The sequence below is a fragment of the Lichenostomus cassidix genome, chromosome 1 (genome assembly GCF_008360975.1).
Source record: "Lichenostomus cassidix isolate B80296 chromosome 1, HeHo_3.0, whole genome shotgun sequence".
Classification (NCBI taxonomy): Eukaryota; Metazoa; Chordata; class Aves; order Passeriformes; family Meliphagidae; genus Lichenostomus; species Lichenostomus cassidix.
This window is the reverse complement of record NC_139479.1, coordinates 94,723,906-94,746,372: the sequence shown is the minus strand read 5'-3', so window position 1 is coordinate 94,746,372 and position 22,467 is coordinate 94,723,906. Positions and strand designations below refer to the sequence as shown.

General features: G+C 40.0%; 2 protein-coding genes across 10 annotated transcripts in view; both read right to left on the bottom strand.

Annotated features, from left to right (window-relative positions):
* Positions 1 to 466: 466 nt before the first annotated feature.
* On the bottom strand, positions 467 to 11,376 carry NIT2 (nitrilase family member 2). Of its 2 annotated transcripts, none has more exons than XM_085071982.1 (10): positions 11,211 to 11,376; positions 9,110 to 9,228; positions 6,623 to 6,743; positions 6,414 to 6,502; positions 5,019 to 5,112; positions 3,972 to 4,046; positions 3,423 to 3,501; positions 2,678 to 2,776; positions 1,592 to 1,647; positions 467 to 1,187 (listed from the first exon to the last, which is right to left on the bottom strand). In XM_085071982.1, exons 1-10 carry the CDS (start codon positions 11,236 to 11,238, stop codon positions 1,099 to 1,101), a joined length of 849 nt encoding a protein of 282 aa, XP_084928108.1. In that variant the 5' UTR covers positions 11,239 to 11,376; the 3' UTR covers positions 467 to 1,098. The 2 variants fall into 2 exon arrangements, with proteins under 2 accessions (XP_084928108.1, XP_084928115.1); XM_085071989.1 differs by lacking the exon at positions 11,211 to 11,376 and adding an exon at positions 9,360 to 10,201.
* A 2,816-nt stretch (positions 11,377 to 14,192) lies between these two features.
* Positions 14,193 to 22,467, bottom strand: part of TBC1D23 (TBC1 domain family member 23) — a 32,930-nt gene continuing 24,655 nt past the window's right edge. For all 8 annotated transcript variants that reach the window (XM_085071930.1, XM_085071945.1, XM_085071963.1 and 5 more), the window contains 4 exons: positions 21,697 to 21,785; positions 18,506 to 18,641; positions 17,140 to 17,334; positions 14,193 to 15,998 (listed from right to left, as the gene is read on the bottom strand). In XM_085071930.1, coding sequence (XP_084928056.1) covers positions 15,917 to 15,998; positions 17,140 to 17,334; positions 18,506 to 18,641; positions 21,697 to 21,785 — 502 coding nt within the window. In that variant the 3' untranslated portion in view covers positions 14,193 to 15,916. The remainder of the gene's footprint in view (positions 15,999 to 17,139; positions 17,335 to 18,505; positions 18,642 to 21,696; positions 21,786 to 22,467) is intronic.

The window sequence follows — 22,467 nt, the reverse complement described above, 5'->3', positions numbered from 1 at the left end:
AGTTTAGTGAAGGCTGGTGAGTTGCTTCTTTTTTCCTCCCAAGGAATAAAAAGCATAATTTGTACATTCTTTTTACATTAAAAGATGTCTTCCTTCTAAAAAGGAAAATAAACCTAAATTACAACATGCTTGTCTGGTTTTCAGTATTTTAAAGCCATCTTTCACAATCAGTTTTTTAGTCTCCAGCAAAAGCAGCACGGTGAGGAATTCGGTTTTCTTTGCAGTGGACAGGAGATGCCCAGGGTAGCAATAATGCATTTAAACATTGAGCAGACTTCTGGGAGACTGTGGGCAGAAGGACTTAGCAGTGCAGCAAGTTTTCCAACCTGAGTGCCCTCAGCCTTTTCCAGGCAGCAGAATTAACACCCACTCAGACATTTCATGAAGCAGTAAGGAGAGCACAAGTGTGGCAACATGAACTATTGTAACAACACAGTAACCCACATCACTTCAGCAACACACAGGATTTGCCATAAGGAGAATTTAATACACATATTCCAGGCAAAAACTGTTACAGATTCTTCTATAGTAGCAGCTCTGTCTGGCAGCTTCTTGTGTTGTCCCAAGTAGCACAGAGCAGAATTTGGCCCATTTTGCTCAGTGTGTTAAATTTTAAGTTTTCCAAGTTAGAAGTAGGGCATTCAAGGACCTTAGTTAAGGCATGTACATCTAAAAAGGACAGAGTGGAAAGAATCATGCTTCCAGATTTTCTGATAATTCACTGAAAAATTTGTAATACCAAAGCTGACTTGAGAGGCAGTTTCAGAGAACAAGATTTCCATTTCTGTGTTCTACAAAAAAGCCCTCGAAAGGTAACTAAAACATGATGCATAAAAATCAATGTTAATTACTGCTGTGTTGAACTGATTTAATCTCCATCTTTATCCTAGCTGTAAAATACTATGAAATACTTAAGTATGAGAGGAGATATAAAAATTCTATTTGAATCATTTTAGAATTGCACCACCAAGTTTTTTGTTATGTGGTGAGTTCTTAACTGGCACATTTGGCAGTAAATTGTGGAGCAACTATTAAGGAAATCATTCCAAAGATGAAGGCAACAGCCATGGTGGCAGCTGAACCTTCCTTCACCCAGCTTCACTTTTTCATCTCTACACCATAGAGATCACAACGCTTCTGGCTTAAAATAGGAATTTGTTGACGTATTTCTGCAAGTTTCTTTAGATCTGCAGGGGAGAAGAAAAGAGTTATGAGAACAGCAGCCAAAAAAGAAAAGCTCTGAGGTAAGACAAGGAAAATAGGAAGCAGCTTTGATGGAGAATGGGCTCACAGGGCACTGCAGGTGAGCAGCCAGGCTGAAGGAAGCCTCAACTCTGCTCTGTGCTAAGGTGGCACCTTCTTCCTAAGTGAACTAGAAGGATACAGCTATAGAGTACAGCATATAGAACAGTATAGCCAAGTGCTGCTTGCTCTTGCTTTAACCAAGCAAAGGTGGACAAGGCAGAGGAACATTGCATCATCTGTAGTTGCTGTGTAAGGCCGTAGAGTTAAAAAACTGTCTCTCCTTAGTGTCATGACCTGTACTGAAGAAAAAAAAGTGGGGAAAAAGCCAGAACAACTTTTCCCTTACCTATATCTGTGTACACAACTGTTTCCTCAGCCCCAGCTTTGGCTATGACTTCACCCCTGCAAAATTAAGCACATTTGTTCACAGGATTAACACACTGGTCTCAAGGCATCAGTCCAGTTGCTGCTGTTTGTACAAAAAGGAGTTTCTACCCTTGATGCCTACAGCTGTAAAGACATGGCTGTCCTAAAAATAGCACCATAATCCATAACTCTGGCATGACAGAAATGGCTTCCAGACTTTATATATGGCACATTTTATATGTGACATATACATACTTAATATAAGTGTCTTTCAAAGATCAAGAACCATGGTAAAAGCCACTTTGAGAACCAGTCCCTGTGAGTATGCAACATACCTCAAGAGGAATGGGGCAACAATATTGCTGAAGACAAACACTTTCTGCTTTGAAGATCCTACTGGCTTTCAACAGGAGTGTACTTTTACATGAATTACTGAACAGGTTTATCATGTCTCCTGCAAAGTGTTCTGTCACTGCTTTCAACACATAAAGTTAAAAGCTCAAGATATATTACTCTGCAGTTATCTGGAGGAGAACTATCAGTAGACTTATCTGCAAGTAGAACAACTGCCTGAAGATTTGGTCAGTTTTACCTCCTGTGCAACTGCATGACTTCTGCTCGAGTCAGAATCTCTCTTCTCTAGCTGAAGACATTCTTCTTGTTCTTTCTTATGTCAAAGCTGTGTTGCTCTTTGAGGAAATGAGATAGTTCTTTGTAAGCTGTTTAAGATGGTTTGGTTCTACACAGAATTACCATACGCATAGCATATAATGGACTGAACTTCAGGGACAAGCTGACAAGTCAGCAGTTCAACTAATGATAAATCCTAGTACTAAATAGCATCTTTACTACCAAAATGAACACATACTCAAACTAGTTCTATTTTATTTCTTGCTTTTCAGATTGCTTTAAATGATGATTTTGAGAATGTAGGCTCAAGTCTCATGACCTTTTCACCAAGAATGTGCACTTTTAAGAGTAGATGGAAATATAGGACTGAAGTGCAACTGTCAAGTAAAATATTTTTTAAATCAAAAAAGGTGGTTTTTTATTTTATTGAACTCACCATGGATTTACTACAGTGCTGTGTCCCCAGGCAACATAGGATGCTTTTTCATCTCTAGCAGGAGATACAGTAGCTACGTAGAGTTGATTATCAACAGCTCTGTGTTCACAGAAAGATGAAGGAACGGAGTGAAAAAGTGTGAAAATCTGTTTTTTATAATACTATTTAATTAAGAAGAGAAAGAATCCACTCTGAGGAATAAGCTATATATCCTCTAAATGACTAGCCAAAACTGTGAATGATACAAAGATCAGAGAAAGCAGAGCCTGGAAAGAAAAGTATCTAGCACCTAGCTCCAGAGTTAGTGCATAAAATATCATGTAATTCACATGTTCATTCAATATGTAGCAAAATTGATTGAAGCTGACCAAATGAATAAATAATACTGCACTCAGAAACCTCAGTCCTATTTCTACCTGCAATTAGAGCACTTCCCAAATGGTTACTGGCTCTTCTCTCAAGGAGTTGTGTGTGAAGGGTGCTTATAGAGCCATGGAAAAAAGGTCCTTGAATGGGCATAACAGGGGCTGGCAGGAATAAAGGCTGAGAATTTCTGGCTTTTCTCCTTAACAGTAAAATCATTTTGGTGTCCCATGCAAAGCTTGGGGGATGGTACAGCTCCAAAGGCAGAGTGTCCCTGCAGCACCACTTCTGATGCACAGTGTCATTTGGAACACAAGAAAGCTCAGTTCCATGCACCCAAACTCCTCTGGAGCAGGAGGATAAGCTGCTGCTGTGATCTTACCGTCCCCTTTGTAAGAGTTCCCAATGAGCTGGTCCTGTGGTCATGTTAAAAGCCCCTGGATATATCAGCAGCTGGCAACCTTTGTTAAGATACAATTAAAAACATCATTAAAAACATCATTAGGGGGAAGATGGTTTACCCTAGAGTGGCTCTTCACATTGAAATCCAAGGTGAGGTTTCTTCCAATACTTCCCAGCCTCTGCCCAAAATGGAGCCAAACAGAGCTTGTCCATGCATAACAGGTTACATCAGCCAAGAGCTGTGATACATTACCTGATGTGGGGATATCCCCAGCTCCATCACTCCACCACCAAATGTGGATCAGGAAGTGATGGTTACTTTACTCCATGAGAGGAGTCACTCATTTAGGTAAGCGTCTTGGCCACAGGATGCATTTTGAGTTAAAATAAACAAATAATTAAAATAATAAAATAATTAAAAATAAAGTAAGAATGCCTGATCACACAGATCACCCAGCATGTACCACCCAGAAACAGCCCTGTCTGGGCCTGGCCTTAGGGCTGCCCATGCCCCATGAGGTGACCTCACCTTTCTGGCCGTAGATTTGAGCCATCTCAGCAAATCTCATGTCGTAGCAGATGCCCAGGCCCACTTTGCAGTATGCTGTTCTCAAAACACAAGACAGCAGTCACATCACTATCACAAGTACACAAAAGCAATCACAAGACTCCTGTAGCCATCCTGCCAACTGTTATTTTACATAGCTCACAGCAACTAGAGGAACTATATTTAAATGTGTCTCCAGTAAGTACTGGCTATTGGTGGAGGAGAATTCATGCTTCATGATGAGAGACAGACTGTGAGATGCAGTCTTATCTACCCTTTAAAAACAACCATTTCCACAAAATCATGTTGTATCAGGTCTTTGTTTAACACATTCCTCTCTCATTTAGCTGCAATTTTTTCAATTATTTCCTTTAAAAAAAAGAAAGCACTACCTACTTTTCATGGAGTAAAAACACAGTCATGTACTTTCTTAGAGCATGCACATTGCAAGGATGAGAAAGTGACTGCGGCAGACAAGACTCTTTGGAGAGCTCAGTAAACAGACTGTATAAGTTTTGGAATAATGTGGGGTGGGAAGGAGTATTTTGCTTTTTTATCTGATGTGGTTGATTCAAGAAGGCTGGAATGGGATTTCTGATTTAGTGAATTGTCTCCATTATTATATCAACCTCACATGAAGCAATGTACCACTGTAGCTGTTACATATATTCTTTTCTAAGCCATGTTTTATAAGAACCATTTTCAAGCTGTAACTGCTACAAAAAATAGAGTCACTTCTAGCAAGTCAATAGAACCATTATTTAATTAAGGCAAGTGGGATGGTATGTGTTTCAACCCTTTCTACTCCACCGTCCTTTTGCAACCACATTGCCTTTTTAAAAGTTTCCCAAGTGACCCAAACACTTGAAACAAACTTAAACTGTATTTGCCATGGTTATCAAATGCCCAATATGAATCTGATAGTCTAAAAATCCACTGCTGGGAAGGAGGAGGGGGAAGAGAATTCCAGAATGACTGTAGTGTTCCTGTAGTAGAGCTCCTTAAAGAGAGGGCTTGTCTTATACTCACGCGTGTCAAACATGGAGAAACTATTCCCTGGACTCAGGGTTTCAGACTCTTTGAACTGGATCTTCCCAGGAACATTAATGTCAAACAAATGAACCTGCAATTATACTGTGATTAATAACAATTAATAACAATTTCTCTGCTTGGTATTTGAGCCTCTTTAGGCATGTGTTTTCTACTATTATCTAAACTACTCTTTTGTCAGGATCCAAAGTAAACATTGCTTAAGACTGCTAGATCCCCCGAAGATGATTTAAAGCATTTTTCTTCTTTACAGAAATATATGTGTTTGAAGTTGAAAAATACGAGCAAAACAGTGAGATGTCTTGATCTAATGATTTGTTTCTAACATTTGAGTCCCATTCCTGCAAAACTTTTCCATAAAGCCATAAAGTTCCCATGACTTCAGCTATGCAGATGCTTCTGAGGGCCTGCAGCAGCCTTTATCCCTCCCTTGCAATGGAAGGCGTTGTCCTGACTGGAGCTTCCTAACAACAGAGCTGGTTTTATTTTATTATTCACTCATCCTTAACATAGCACAAGCCTGTTCTACATTCTACAGAACAACCCAGCCCGGGTTTGCAGGCTGGTGTGCTATGACAGCTGCAAGGCAACACAGAACTGCAGAAGGTGATCTAGTAAGAGCAGCTAATGCAGAATCAGCAAACAGAATAAATGAATACCTGCACCACTGAGGTATTTTGCACCACCTCCTTTGTTCCAAGTAACCTTGCATTCCCTTTTTGGCTTATCCTTGACAGAAATAAGCAGCTGTTCACCCATGGAGTGATCCCTGTGTTCACAGTGCTTTTATCAGAAACTACCTCTGGAGTTACAAATAGGAGGCAGTTTTCCAGAAAGCACAATGTTCAGGTGGAAGATGACAGTAAGCAAACATCTACTACAAACAGCAGTGACAGCTCAGCTGTAGGACTGGGACTTTGCATGTCTGCACTAATCCCATACATAGCACAGAGCATGTAAAGAACAGTATTTATTATAACAGAAGGCATAAATCCATTGGGAAGCTGAGGGAAAATCCTGATCCCACTCAAGTGGCACTGTGCTTTAGACTTCGGCCAAGGTATAGACATATCTGAGTGGGATCAGGTTTTATTCTTTATCATGGTTTTCCCAGCATATGAGGAAAGCCTATTATACCTCTGAGTATTTTGTCATCCTTACCCAGAACAAATTTATGACCACCTTTTGAAGGCATCAAACACCTTTTGGTGTTTACATGTCCCAAATAAAAGTTACATGAAATTTCATGGGTGATGGTACACAACTTACTGTTAATGCAACATTCTACTAACTTGTATCACCTTTAAGTACAGATGAAATAATTTGTGCAACACTGCTGAGAAAACTTTTCACAACAATATTCTGCCATCTTACCTTCCTGTGTTTTGCCAACATAGCACCATCAGGCCCAAAGACAGTACATGTATTATAGAGCTTTCCACCATCCTCCTCTGGAATGGATCCTTTGTAAAGGAGAGAACAGATATTTCCCCCACTGTATTATTTATGTAATTGTGATCCAATGGCAGTAATAGACATTGCCCATTTTCCCCCCAGTGTGATGGTCACTAAGAGTAAACTACCTCCAATGAGATATACACTGCACTCCTTTGCAACTTCTGACAGCTTTTGTGTTGATTCCCCAGGGATCTTCTCTGCATACTCCTTAAAGTACTGGGTTCCATATGGAGAATTAAAGCATTCCTAGAATTAGATGGAGAAAAAAAAAAAAAAAAAGCTAAAATTCAGTAACACCATCAGGTACAAGGAGATGTACCTGACTTTTCAAACTCCTCCATAACAATGTTCTCAACCAACCTTTAGTTACATTTTAGTTTATAGGAGCTCAGTAACAAAATCAGAGAATGTCAGGAAGGCCAAGGAGACTTGAACACTGGTTGAAAATACAAAAGGTGTGTTTGTGCAATGCATGCCAAACAGAACATGAGCTAGGACTATCATGCAAGCTGTGAGGCTAGCACATTCATTGCCCTGGGCTTAGCAATAGCACAAGGGATGCTAACTTCATAACGAGGACCCAAGTTCCACCCAGCCCATTTGACAAGTTACATGCTCAGCAGATCCTCTCAAAACTGCAAAATGCTCATGCTCATCCACAGCCCACGATTTCTTAATTTTTAAAAGGATATTTGCAAAAGCATGCATTTCTCAAAATTACTTGTTGTTTTGCTAAAACAATCCTTTAAACACTATTTCCTTACAACTGAATGGGGTCTGTCATCTTATGCCCTAGTTAAAGATTTGCTATCCCTCAGAATCAGGCATGTAATCTTCACAGAGTCAGATTAGCAGAGAGTTTAGATGCCTAAACTAAGTGGCCCAGCGGTATTTGAGATGCCCAAGATATCGGGAATTCTCACTGTGCATTACACTTGCCAGCTCTGTGAGGACGTGAGACACCCCACCCAACACTTCTTTCTCCCCTGAAGGAGCACAGCTGGAGGCCTCAGATAGGCTATCAATCTGTGGCAGTAATTTCTCTGCCCTAAGAAAGGGACTCCCAGCCCAGACATCTGCCCCCATTGTTCCCTCTGCTCATCAGATGTGACAAACACACCCCCACCCCCGCAAAGAAAAAGGGAGAAAAAAAAAACAATCAAGCTGTGACTAGCACAATAAACATTTCTGCTTTATCTGCTCAAACTTCTTACAACTGAGGTAGGCTCTACCAAACTGCAAAAAATGAACCCAAGCTGGAAGGATATTTTTTCCCATATGCAGGCACTAGGCCAGCAAGTTACCAGCTAACCCACAGTACAATCTGAAGATGGAAGCAGCAGGAAGGGAAGTCTTTGCAGGCTGTCAAAATGAGCTTCCCAGGCTCTTGACATCTGGGCTGAACTTCAAAGAAGTGAAAGCAAAGCCAGCTGCCTCTACCTTCATATATTCAGTGTGAGTTACTTTTCTTTACATAAAGTTATTAAAACAAACAACAAACCCCAAAGAAACAAAACAGAGGGAAAAGAGTCTTTCATGCCCATGTCCTAATGCCAACACAAAATGTATCTCCCAAAAGTCTGTGAAATACCTTGCCCATGTTTGACAACTTGCATTCTAAATGAAAAATTATTGTTGGCAAAGTGAGTACCTCAACTAAGTAAGTTTGGAAGATCCAATGTTTGTGCACATGATGAAACCAGCAAAGAATAGATAGTCTTTACATAGGAGGCCCAGGGAGAACACTGAATGGTCACATTTGCAACACAAGAACCATGTAAGCACAGAGGAGCTGGGAAGGTTGCTCAATGCTTCCCCCATGACAACAGGAGAGAAAACATTCTATGTGTAAAACTGAGACCCAAAGTTCACCCAGAGATGAACTTTGCACTCCTGAGTCAGATGCTGCAGGGTACAGGAGTAACACAAGCACCCCCTGCAAGAGAGGAAAAAAGCTCAAAGCTGCACTGGGAAGGCTACCCTGTTGGCCAGCACATCCATCTGGGAGAAAATTCAGCAAAGTAATCATGGCTGAAGTTCAAAAATTAAATCAGAAGTGATAGACAATTTTAAGTGGCTGTTTATGTTTCCCCACATGGAAATCACATAAGAAATGTGTCTTAATAATAATTTAGCCACAAATGACCTGCTGGAAATATGTCTTAAGTCTATTTTGTTTCTCATGTATCTGGAATGCTTACATCAATCTAGAGAATTATTGTGTAACTGCCTTTCATGTTCACGTCAACATTCTTTAGCTGAAAATTGTCCTTTTCTACACTTCTTCCACAATGATTCAAACTAGAGTGTCACCTACAGGAACTCAGAATGTATCAATGATGAAACTGCCTAGGATTTAAAACAGAAAAACTTTACCAGAATCTTAAACTACTAAAAAGGTCAGCCTATCTTTTGCTTCCCTTTTTGTTCGCCCACCTCTTAGTGAGCTGCCAGATACAACCCCTGGGATTTTTAAATTTTTATTTTGAAGCTTCCTACAGCATCTAAGCTATCCAGGGAGAAAGAGGAATATGTAATGCATTGATAACACTAGAAAGATGTTATGAAGGGTTTGAGGCATAAGTGCTAAGTAGACCATGATCTTTACTCACAGGTAGAGCCACAAGTTTTGCTCCTTTTGCTGATGCTTCTCTCACCAGTCCACAGGCTCGTTGGAGATTATCTGATTTAACAGCAGATACATGAAGCTGGATAAGAGCAAGGCGGAAAGCTGATGGCAGAAAAGAAAATAATTATTCAGCAGAATTCTCCCAGGAAACTCTTCCAAATTTGAATTCAGCAATGAGCATTTAAGAAAACAAATGAGTTAATACACAAACATATACACAAGCCACTACCAACTCATTTTGTGGTGTATGACTCTGGAAACAGTCTCTCAAAACAGGGAGAGCACCAAAGCCCAGGACTGCTAGTGGGAACCATGCATGGCCATCGCCCAGCTCAGGGCAAAGATCACAGAGCTCATGTGCCAGCAACACCCAGCCCACGTTCATGGGGAAAGGGCCATGGTACAGAAAAGGACAGCACAGTTCTCCTGCCCCTCCTTCCCAGGCTGCTGCACACTGTGGAGTCCATCTTCTTGTTGCATATGTCATCTGCTGAGCGCTGCATGTCCTGCAATGTCACTAGCACACTAAAGGACTGGATAAACACAAAAGCACCAAATAAAGGAACTGTTTGCTTTTATCCCTCAATAGTCTGGGATATGGCTATAAAAACCAAGAAAGGTCAACATCTGTCCTGATAATTTCTTAGCAATCTGTTTTCTGGCCAAGTTGCAAGTGTTATCAACAGTTTCCACACCTGCTGAGCAGGATATACATTTGCAGGCTCTCCAAGTACCCAAGTTTTGGACTTCCTTCCATGAATTTCCAAGTACCCCAGGTTGTAGGAAAACACATCCTGATCAGGTAGAACTGTACTTTAACACAAACAAACAAACAAGCCAACAAACAAACCCTCTCTGGCTTTATAAAGAAAAGTATCCCAGGTTCATAGGACCTCTCCTGTCTGGGAAACTCCCCCATCATACAGTCAAAGATCACAACAGGAAAAAGACAAAGCAGGAAACAACACGGTCCCAATGGTCAGGGAAACTGGAAGAGCTGATTCAAGTGAAGATGAGATTGGGTCAGGAGCAGTCGAGATACATCTTTTTTCCTACTTAATTCTCACTTCAGCAGCTAAGCAGCTGATTTATAGACGTTAAGCAAATGGTTAACGGTTCCCTTTGCCACTCTTTATGTGAGAGACTTTTACTGTTGAGTCTGTTGAGCAAACAAAGCTTATCTGGTATTCTGAACACATGTAAGCATAGTTTCCAGATCCATTGAGATAACCATACTAGGGATCTGCCTGAAACGTGCCAGTATTTGTGGAATGTGTTTTAGTTCAGAGAAGCTGGGCACTTAAAGATTTACGTTTCAGCCTAAAAGAAAAAAAAAAACCAAAGAAAAAAAAAGCAAAAAAAAAGCACACCATCTACTAGGAAAAAATCCCATAGTGTTTAAAACACTAGGAAAATTAACTAATTATGTAATTAATTAATCTCATTTTCTCTATTCCTCAGGTTTGGAGTTTGTTAAGGTGCAAAATCAAAGCTCAATCACAATAGTGCAGATGTACTTGTGCCACAGTTTCATTTACAAACATTCAGATGTAGAAGCAACAGGAATGCAGACAAATGTGCACCAGTGCTGTAGAGAAAGATCTCTGCTCCCAGCCACGATCAGCTGCCTCAAAAATTTCTTCTAAAGCGATTTCCAGGATAACCCTAAAGCAATGCAGGCCACAGCCAGCTAAAGCGCATCGCAGTGAAATATTGGTTCACATTTGTACCACCACAATACAAAGCATGCTTGGGGTTTTTGGTTTGTTTTTAAGCGCAGAAGCGAAGCACGCCCGGTTTGTTGGCATTTCCTGCCGAGCAGGGCAAGCGCTTTCTTTTCTGCAAGTTTCTTTCCTGCAGGGCGAGCGCTCTATCCCGGGCTGTGTCCAACGGAGAGCCATGGCAGCTCCCTGCGCTACTGCACACTCCCCGCAGGCTCTGCCAGCGCCCAGCACCGAGCCTTTCCCGGCCACAGCAGCGCGGGGCACTGCGGGGACACCCGGAGCAGCCCTGCGGAGCCCCTGCCGGCCGGGAGGGAGGGACGCCGGGCCCGCGGGAGAGAGGGACAGGGAGCTCCCACTCACACGCCATGGCTCCGCCGGCCGCCCGCATTCCCGGCACCGCCCGGGCCCGCAGGGGCTGCCGGGACCCGCAGTGCCGGCGCCGGGCCCGGGCTTTATTTAAATCAGGTTTGAGCGGCTTTTAACCAGCCGTTCCGCGGGGCAGCGAGCAGGGATGAGGCAGCCCGCCCTGCGCGGCTGGCGGGGAGCTGGCAGCTCCCGCGGCCCCCATCGGCGCCGCAGAAACAGCGCAGATCCCAGAGCTCCGGGAGCTCGCAGAGCCGCTGTGCCCAGAGCCCCTTTTTCCTGCCCTCCGCAGAGGTGCTGGGCTGACAGCCTCTTGGCCCTGCCCTAACAACAACTCCTGGCGGCCTTATGTCTGCTAAGGGCTCCTCCCAGGGGAGCTGTACCAGTTTACAAGTAACTCATTCACCTGGGACACCCCCTCTGTCTTTACAAGAACTGCATCTCCTAAGGTACCAACATCTCCACAGGAGCAGTGTCCGATTCTGGGCTCTCGTAGCAAGACAAGAAGCTACTGGAGAGAGTTTGGTGGAGGCCACAAAGATGATTTTGGGTCTGGAGCATCTCTGTGATGAGGAGACACTGCAGGAGCTGGGCCTGTTTAGTCCAGAGAAGGGAAGCCTGAGAGGGGATCTCCTTAGTGCATGTAAACATCTCAAGGACATTTGGCAAGTGGATGGTGCCAGACTCTATTCAGTGCTGCCCAGTGACAGGACAAGGAGCTATGGCCACAAACTCAAACACGAGGAGTTCCACCTCAACATGAGGAGGAACTTCCTTACACTGAGGATGGCAGAGCACTGGAACAGGCTGCCCAGGGAGGTCATGGAGTCTACCTCTCTGGAGACATTCCAAACCCACCTGGACACCTTCCTGTGTCACCTGCTCTAGGTGACCCTGCCTTGGCAAGGAACTTGGACTAGATGAGCTCCAGAGGTCCTGTCCAACACTGACAATTCTGTGAAACCAACACACTAAGTACCATGCTGCTCTTGGCTTTAAACACCAACTGCTCCCCTTTACTCAGCATAGAACATTGCTGTCTCATGTACTTATTTTCCAACCTTGGGCTTTTTATTTAGAAGCATGTTTGTAGAACTGCATATTCATGCTGTGTAGAGGCAGCATTTCTCACACAAGATTATATCTGCAAGCTGAAAGCACAGGATGGCAGAATGGGCAAAGATAAAATGGGTAACCCAGGGTGATCAATCTTTTACACACCTTCCCCTTCAGGAAACATGCTGAGAGAGAAAGGATGGGAAGTGAATAACCACAGTAAAATGCACAACCACTACTGCTTGCAGCAATTGCAAACCTTCCTTCAACCAGAGAACTGTCCAACCCGACCCTTGGAGCAGTAAAGGGCACCACTCATCCCGAACTGACCAAGCCAAAGGATGGCAGAATGTACAGTGCAGCAACTCTTTGGCAGGCCCCCCTCCTTTTTACACACACTCATGGTGGTAGAAAAAAGCATATAACATTTTTGAAAATATTTTTCCCCAAACATCACACTTCACAGGGCCCCGGGTGCAAAGAACAACTGTCTCCCAACATCACACAAAATAAGAATAAAAAATGAAACTAGTATCATCCCTTCAAGGTGCAAAGCACAGGCCAAAAATCTAGTTTGCCATGGGTCAGAGAGATAAAATGTATTTTTCAAGTCTCAAAACTATCTGAAATCACTAAGTATACCCAGTAAGACAAGTTACATAGTATCACCCCATTTCCTTCCCAAAAGGGAAACTTTTCAGACATTCAGTAGACTATGCCTCTTTTCAAAAAAGGAATTTGACAGTATCTGAAGTTTTGAAACTACAGCTGACATGTAGTTGGAAGGAAAAGATACAATCACAGGTGAGACCTATGTATAAGGGCTAACAGGGAAAGGCAATTAAAAAAATTGCAGCTCTGCAGGTAACAGTGTTTTTGGTGGACAATACATGTAAAGTTCTTTGCAAATTCTTATACCAATCAGAATCTAAAAGAATTTGTGAGACAAGTGAAGAGCCATCAGTGAGCACAGAAGCAAAGGTAAGAGCTTTCAATTGGCAGGGAAGTTTGCTCTGAGACTTTCTTTCCCACTCCAGTCCTCATTTCTATCACTCCTGCATCACAATAACTGTCACCTTACAAGGTGACAACAATATATACAGTGGTGCATGCAGAATAAAACAAGAGCCTACAAACCTCTGGCAAATAATTAAAAAAAAAATCCTTGAAGCTGAAAGAGACAGGAAGTAGCATATCAATTATTTTGACTTTTCAAAAAAATGTCACTCTGGTAGTGTAATTGGAATATCTACTTAATAATACAAGTTGTGTAACAAAAATACTAACTACAAATATGTATACTATAAGGCAAAAGTAGTCCTTAAACTGCGGGTAGAGATGCACCAGCACCATTGAAATTATTCATACTTTGGGCTGAGCTTTTTAAGATAAGAGGTCTGTTGTCATACATTGCCTTAAAATTTACAATTTTACAAATTTACAAATAATTAACCTCTTGGCTTGGATTATATGTTTCTACACAGAAGAGATCTAAGAACTGACTTCCTGTTGCTTTACTTGCTGTAGATCTCAAAGTTCTGCTCTATTTGCTGTCCTCACAGTGAAGCAAACACATTAGCCATGCTCCATATTTAATACACAAATACACCTGTTTAACAACTGAGTGTCATTTTCACTTTTTCGCCTGCTGACTAGGAGAAATGTGTTGTATCATTCTGTCAACACTTTTGTAATAAAAATATGATGCTGAGAAGTCTGGAATTTATGTAGAAACCTTTCCTGTAACTTGATTGTTAATTCATTTTGACCTTTCTGTAAATGCTTACTATGGCTCACCCAAAAGTACTTAATAAAATTAACTTAAATTCTGAAATACTTACATTAACAAGTCACTGGCAGTAGCTCCCTATGGTCCATTATCAGCTTCTTCCACTCCAAATTCACCTCCATTTACAAAACACCTTTAGGAAAAACTTTTAATTGATTCTGTGAATTTACACAGTATGCAACTAAATGCCTTCTGACAGAACAGGTTATGTTCAAATTGTACTGGTTTATTTACAACTGTAGTTTATAAACAGTAGCACAAACATCTTTACATGAAAAAATCTCATTGAAGTAGGCACAGAGTCAGAGACTCTTGAGGATATTTTCAGAAGGGATTAGGAAGAGGAAAATGTAATACAACAGCCGCTGGGCAAAACTATAAATACATGAGCATTGGCCCAGGTGCAATTTCATGCAAGTATCTTCAACAGCTCAAGTTCTATTGGTGTTTACTCAGATACTAAGAAGAAAAAAAAATTAATTAGTTCCAGAATTAAGGTGCCCTAGCTTGATTCCTAGTAAAATAACTTAGAATAAATGTTTTTTATAAAGGTCAGTTTAACTTATTTTACCTTCTCATGAAGTACCAAATCATAGACTTTGATTCAAATACTCAGAAGACTTCATGCAGCAAAGTTAATCCCCATTACCTTTATTTCAGAGTTTTTGATGATTTCCCATCAGTCTACAAAGATGCTCTGCCTTGTCCATAAGAACATTCCTGTACTGAGCTTTGAATAAGAGAACTGTTTTTGAACACGTGGAAAGCTTATGATGAACAATCATGCAGTTGCCATCTCTCAAATACTTACTAATTTAGAAGTTGTTACCCAAAATAATATAAACAAATGCTTGAATCAATGAGGGCAACTGGTTAAGAATACATTTATCACAGGTATACAGCACTGGAATCTCTTTCCTTTTTTTTGTGTGCACGCATCTTCTGGCTGAACACACCTTTGGTCAGCATGTCCTCACTTTGGTGCTGAACTGAAGGGTTTTAAACATCTAAATGTCTTAGATATTTTGTTTCTGGGGAGCAAGGCAACTTGTTTTCAACTGTAATATTCTGCCATGAAACATTAATTTCAATGCCCACACTCATCTTTACAAGGGAAACAGCCTCAACCTATGAAATGTAAAATTTTGCATAATTAAAAAAAAATCACCCCATAGTAAAAACTATAGTTAATTTCAGTATTTAAAAATAACCGTTACCATCAATTTCAGTTATTTAACCTAGTAGCTGGTAAGAATTAAAAAAAACCCTTAATTTTAAAAACTGCTTGTATTTTTTCCCATGTATCTGCAGCCCAAACTGGACTTAACCGCTTTAACGAGAAAACAGTATTTTTAATATTTGTATCTGCTCTTCTCATAAACCTAAATTTTGGATCAGTCTTTGATACTACCCAGTAGGCAAAATCAAATTTCTAGACTGTAGGCAATGGAGACATTTTATTTGCAAAGGATAGTAATTTAAAAACCATTCTGTTTTCAACTGCTTCTCTATCTCACAGTGCTTCATTCTTTTAACAAACAATGTGAACCCAGCTGTATCTGCTCTTGCAAAGATGCAGATCACTCCCATTAAGGCTGCATTAAAATGAAACAAACTGACCTTTATAATAAACACTTCTCCAAAACAAAAAAAAGTTATAAAAGAACCAAAAAAAAAATCCTGTTCAGAAATGGATAATAATTTACCCTATCTTAAGCCTGCTACTCAGGCACTCCCATCAGCAAACAGAAAAATTCTCTTAAGTTAGTATTCAGTTGGGAAACAGTCAGCTTGTGTCCACATACAGTATCTTGGTTTCTTCTTCTTTATAAACTGGTCTCTACAAAGTCTTTAGTTATTAACTCTCCAAGGCATCCAATACTTTCATGATCTGTTGTTTTATGGCTTTGGTAGCATCACCTGCATTTGGAATCAAATACCTTAAAAAAAATTAGAGAAAACCATCATTAATTCACTACAAAATTTTTGAGTGTAAATTCCATAATTCTTTTGATTCTTTCTCTGTCTAGGAGGAAGGGAAGAGTGGAATATATTAAAATGAAAAAATACTACAAAAATAACATTTAATTCCTGATTATACTATGAAACACTTTCTGTTGAGGAATACTTTGTAGGCCATCTTGGAAAGGAAAATTGACAATTGGATAGGTCAGGCAGTTCAAGATCTCTACAGATAGCACTGTCTGACTGAAGCACAGCAGTCCCTGCTTGGTTTTCATTTTGTGGTTTGTTTTTTAATTCCTACAGATAGCTCTAGATCAATCTACTCCAGTCTACAAGGTGGTGATGAAGTACCTCAACAAGCAGCAAAGTTCTCTGCAAAATTTTAATTTATCTTTCTTGATGTACAACAAACCTAAGGAGCCAACAGGCAGAGAACAACATCCCTAATTCGGCAGGAAACTCATCTCCCCTCTCTTGTGAAAACAAGAGTGCCTGCTGAACACAGTTCTCTCAAAGGAAGAGGAAACATCCAGCTGATATCAGCAAACTTCTTAAAACAGTGCCAAGAAACAGCAGGTCACACCAGTGGAAAAAAGCTGATATACCACTGCATCTGACCCCTTCTCCTGTCTTAAGCATGCAAATGCTGAGCATGGCAGCACCTAACTTCCAGGAATCAGGTTTCAGTGAATCAGAGTTTTGAATTTAGCCTTCTGGACTCCTTGTACAATGCACAGAAAGAGTCAGATGTCCAAAAAAAAAAGTTGATACCACAGAAGAATGACCATACTCTTAAATCCCACTCTTCACAAATCTGTATTTTAGCTGCAGGTAGCTGTCTACTTCACTTTCATTTAAGACATATTACTGAAAGAAAATACTTGCATACATCCTATCCCCAACAACTATAGTTGCAGTTCCTCTCTTCTGGGTCTTGTAAACACTCCTCATCTCACCAGCAGATCTTTTTTTCTAGTTCACATCTGAATTATGTATTCCCGAACAAAAATTATCATTTTTGAACTCAATTCTGGGAATCACAGAAAACTTCTGATTTCCAGTTGACAGCATCCCAGATATCACTACACTTACACCTCTGCTACTGAAATGCCTTACCTTTCAACTGCCAGAATTTCTATGCCTGAAGTATTGCTATTTCCATACTTAAAGGTGATCAGCTCTGGGTGTTTCTTCTTGGATGTGATTTTGACTACAGAGTTGAGTGCCTGTCGAGACTGTATGTAAGCCAGTCCTTTCCGTGATGGAATCTCCCTCAAACAGTACATATGAGTTGCTGTTACTAGGAGATGACTTGAAGGAAAAGAAAAACACAAATTAACTTTGTTAATGAACTAAATATCAGCTATTTCTAGAGTTAAATCGTATGAATAAATTACATGGAGAGAGCTAGATAATAGCTACCAAATATAAGAAACAGTTTTAGTACTTTCATAATATCTAATTAAGAAAGTTCTACCAAATACTTCACATTTTCCTTGAGTCCTGTAGCATAGCCACTTCTGAAAACAAGCATGACATCCCCCCCAGCATACAAACTCAGAGTGGGCAGTTCACATGGTCACCTCAAAGCAACAGCCTTTGCTCTATCAGCAAAGATCACAGCCACCAGTAACACCTCAGACCATGAGAAGTGCCTCCAGCCTCTCTCTCCCCCCTTCAATCACACCCCAATCCCATCCCTCCACCTGTAGAGGGGCAACTCTACACACGGGGCATCACAATAAGTTAGAAGGATGTGATGGCACTCCATGACTGTCAAGCCCTGTGCCAGCACCAACACTGACTCACTAATCTGCCCTCTCAGTGCAGGACAAACCTTTGCCTACTTCACGGAAGGAATGCACATTCAACTAGCAGTGGGAACATACTGGCTGAGTTTCAGTTCAGTTTGAGAAATCATACTATGACTGATTACATAAAATCATACATTGTAAATGATAAATCTAATGGGAAAATAGTAAAAAAGACAAGAACAGACCATGATGCATGAGAAATCCAATCACAGGTTTCTGTTGTCTATATTCAAAAGGCTGTGTGCTCTTTGGGGAAGTCAAAATACAGCAAGCATCATGTTCTGCTCTTGCAGGATTAGCAAGGCCACTGAATCTTGGGGGCAAGATGGGTGTGAAGTACAAGACACAGAGACAGGTAAATAAGAAAAAATGGAGCAACAGATACTTGGGTCTACCTGGTCTTGCAAATAAACCTATGCATAATGAAAATAGTTTTTTTACTATCTTGTTCTTCAAAGCAAAACTTCACACCAGGTTTTACATGTAATTACCATTCTATGACAAACACAAGAATGCAATTACAGTAACATTTTGTTCTTTGTTCTAGGTTGTTTCTCACTTTCATTTCCTAGTTTAATATAAAAGATAAGTTAAGCGACCAACACTTTTTTTAAAAAATGTATTATCAAGACAGACATTTTCATTAAACTTAGGATTAATTTCAGTACCTGGGAAACATATGTCCATTTTCTTTTACTTCATTACACGGAAAGTTATACTTCACGTCAGGTTTATTTATCCATGTTTGGATGTTGACGACCTCTTTTCTATCATCATCCGACATGGAGGAGCTATCAATTTCATCTGTTTTGAAGGGAGGGGATAAAAACGTTAAAAAAGAAAAAAGAGAAAGTATTTTCACACATCATCAGAAAACTTTTCAATTTGCTAAAACCCACTGTAGCTACACTGTTTCAAAGCAAGGTCTGCCCAACCACACAGAATTATGAGAGGGAAGAAAGAAAAAGGCAGGTATATCTGATCTTTCTCTCTTAATTTTCTCTCTGCAAACAACTATTTTGAGCTCAGGGGATATCTTAGGCTGGTCCAATTTGTCCATTCAGTAAAGTTTCACAGATTTCTTTCATTTCATTTGTCCAGACTTTCCTTGAAGCGATATAAATCTTTTGCATCTAAAACACCAATATCTTTTAGCAAGGAATACCAAAACCAAGCCAACTCCAGTCCATAAGAGTCTCTTCTCATGGCTTCTAGTTTCTTTTACAAGAAGAAATGAACACCTGTTGATCCCTTTCAAGACCAGGCATTATTTTTGTTGATCACATTTCCTTCCTTAAAATGCCTATTTCACATAATAAAACTGCTAATATTCACCTGTGCCTATTGTGAAAGTCCTTTCACAGCTCTTCTCAGCCTTCTTACTCCTCTCTTAACCTTATCCTGTTCAAACATTGTTTATGACTTCAAGGGCAGAAGACACACAATATTCAATATGTGGGTGAACTATAGATTTGCGAGCATTTGATTTGTTTCTCTGACTGCTAGTGAGTACTTACTTATTACAAACCCATTGCTCCTGGACATAGACAAATCCTTCTACCAGTTTGGATCTGAAACTAGAAGTGGTTGGGCTTTTTTCACGTCTTTCTTGCCTTACATTAATTCATACTGAATTTCATGTGCCATTTTACTGCCCAGTCATTCGGACTAGCAAAAGACTCAAGACTGCCTTGAATAACCTTGGATTGTTAGTAAAAATTGTCTTTGGCATCACATGCTTTTCTAAGGACATTTAAGAACATATTCAAATCCAAAATTTTCAGCACAGAGCTCTGTGAAATACCCAAAACTCCTGCAAGTGTTATCACTTAGCTGCAAAATACTGCATTTATGTCTAAATATGGTGTTAATGTTTACACAGTAATTTTGGTGCTACATTAGAAGAATTTAAGCAATTTAGTTATCTAAAACAATGAACTATATTAACTTCACACAAATTGCTCCCAGAAGTAACTCAGGACAGCTCTTTAAAGAGCCTTTTTCAAAGCCAGTTTCCTACATTTTGTTAAACTGTTTATCTCAATGCAATTCAGAATTTGAAACACACTTTTGAAAAGGTTTTCACTGAAAAAATACATTATATGAAATTGAAGGAAATGGAACAATAATCTACCCTCATGTCAGAGAATCACAGAATGGCTGAGGACAGAAAGGGTGTCTGGAGGTCACCTGGTCCAACGCCCCCCTGCTCAAGCAGATCCACGTAGAGCAGGCTGCACTTATTACAGCTAACTGCAGTTATTTATTACAGAAAAATCCCAAACACTAAAACTTCACAAAAACAATTGTACAGAAATGTGGCTAGCACAGGTCTTTCTCGTGAGAACATTGCGCTGTGTTTTATAAACAAAGATAAAGTTTGGATGTTTTTATACAGTGTCTCGAGACTTGGACAGTTCAGACCTGGCCAATTAGGCCTAGGGGGAGGTTTCTGGCTGACCAATCTGGGTGACCTCTGAAAAGTCTATATATATATGGAAATCAAAATAATAAACTCTCTTTCTTGCCACACTGAGAACTGGGGTCATTTTCTCTGCTAGCGGCTCAACAGCGACACAGAAACAGGTTCACTTTTGCATTCTTCTGTATCAAGATAATATATGTTTCACTTCATATGTGTTGGCTTTGCTTACTCAAATTGCACTGATTCTGCTTACCTACCAAGGTTAATAGTGCTTTTAAAAACAAATATGAATAGAACTTAGCACACAACTATTCATGTTGTTTTGTTTTGGAACCAAGACATGTTCTAGACAATCTGTCTTTGAGGAGCTGGTTTTCTGAAATGACACAGACTTTGCCAAACACTATTATGGATGCTCAAAGAACTGTGCAAACTTAATTACATGGTATTTGGAGAAATATCTTGTTAGCATCAAAGCTTCCTCCTGATAATTTCACTTTGCTCCTTTACAATTTTTATAGCAGATGATGGTCAACTGTTTGTCACGAATCTTATTTAAACCTGTGACTCTCATTAATCTTCCTAAATTGCTTCTTTTGCATGTCAAAGATTCTTTGACTAGTTACTCGTTTCTCCCACAGAAGCCAAATATGTATTTTGGCCACAGGAGAGTTGTTTGTGAGATGGTGCCTGGGCATGGGCTAAAACTACCAGACCAAAACCAGGGCAGCAGTAGGTCTGCATCATTCTAATGTTAGAACTGGTCTCAAAAAAAACTCCCAACAAACCTTTATGAAATGTGTGGTGTTCCGGTTTTGCCTGTAGTTTTTCAGCTAGATAGAAAAATTAAATAAAAATTGCATGTTTTTTCCAACAGCCTTCTGCATACATATCAAGAGATGAATCAATTATTAACAGATTCAGTGTTGAAAAGCAAAGTCTAAAACACTGGAGAGGTGTGCACACATTAGCTGCTTAAAGTCTAGCTCCAACTATATTTCAGAAATTCAGATCATTATACTAACTGACAATACAGACATTTAAACTGATACATCAGCCATGAGTCCTTTATGTTTTGCTTACTGTCGTGAGTAATAAAGGCACAATTGCCAGTTTACATGTACAAGATCAGTGTAGAAAAGGATTTTTAATACATAAATAACAAGTGAAGACAAAAGAGCCACTAAACCCATTTATTACCATTTTTTCCTGTTGGCTGGTGCCTACCAAAAATTATTTTTTATTTAGTCTGCTACTATGTATTTGAAGAGGGTTGGTCCTAGGCACCACCATAACGCACATGATCAACAGTAATAGTTAGACAAATATCATATTGCAAGGCAAAGATGTAAGATCCACTCTTATGATTTAGTCCAACTTAATAATTTTGTCTAAATAAGCTAATCTAGGTAAGAGGAAAATCTTCTACTGTACCAGTATCGTACTCTTCTTCATCTCCGATGCTGAATACTGGCTTCACACCACGGTAGGGTTTTCCTACTCTGTCACTGCTGCTGACATGTCTGTTGGCAATGAAAAGGGCAGGAGAGGAAGAGGGATGGGAGAAGAAAAGAAACTTTCAAACTGATGGTCTGAGTTCTGCAGTAATGTATTAGCAAAATGCAAACACAGCTGTGCAACAGAGAAGGACAAGAGAGTTTCATGAAGCTGCCTGCAAGGAAGATGTGAGTGACCGATCAAGCAACTTGGTTAGTGAAAACACATAGTTCAGTTACTTTGGGAGGCTGACTGTTGTAACAAAGAAAGTGAAAAGAAATGCTATTTTGTTTTAAAAAACCCTCAACTTCTGCTCGCCATCTCAAATGGCAACATACATCAGAGACCTGAAAACTGACAACATGCTGAGTTTCTTGCATGAAAATAAAACATATCTGGACAGTCAGGGAAACTTCACAGAGATGCCAAATTTAGATGAAGAAAAAACCAAAGACTATTAACTAACATGTCTGGCAGTTATTTCTTTCTGGTTAATTCTTCAAAAGATAACAAAATGCCTTAGGAACTACAAAATGGGGTTGTAACAAACCATCCACTGTAGTGTAAACCATGACTTCCTGTTCATTGCTTCCAGCTCAAGTAAATTCTTGAAATATTTGGTCAAACAATTCCTACTGCTACAATCCCAGCACCATTGTGATATTGATGTAAAAAAACACATTTAAGTTGTTTCTACAGATCATATTA

Coding starts and splice junctions, on each gene's coding strand:
- NIT2 (XM_085071982.1), bottom strand. CDS start 11,238: ATGCGGGCGGCCGGCGGAGCCATGGCGT. Junction 6,744..9,109: donor CAAAACTTGTGGCTCTACCT/GTGAGTAAAGAT, acceptor ATCTAATTCTAG/GAATGCTTTAATTCTCCATA. Junction 6,503..6,622: donor CAGTGTATATCTCATTGGAG/GTAGTTTACTCT, acceptor TCCTTTACAAAG/GATCCATTCCAGAGGAGGAT.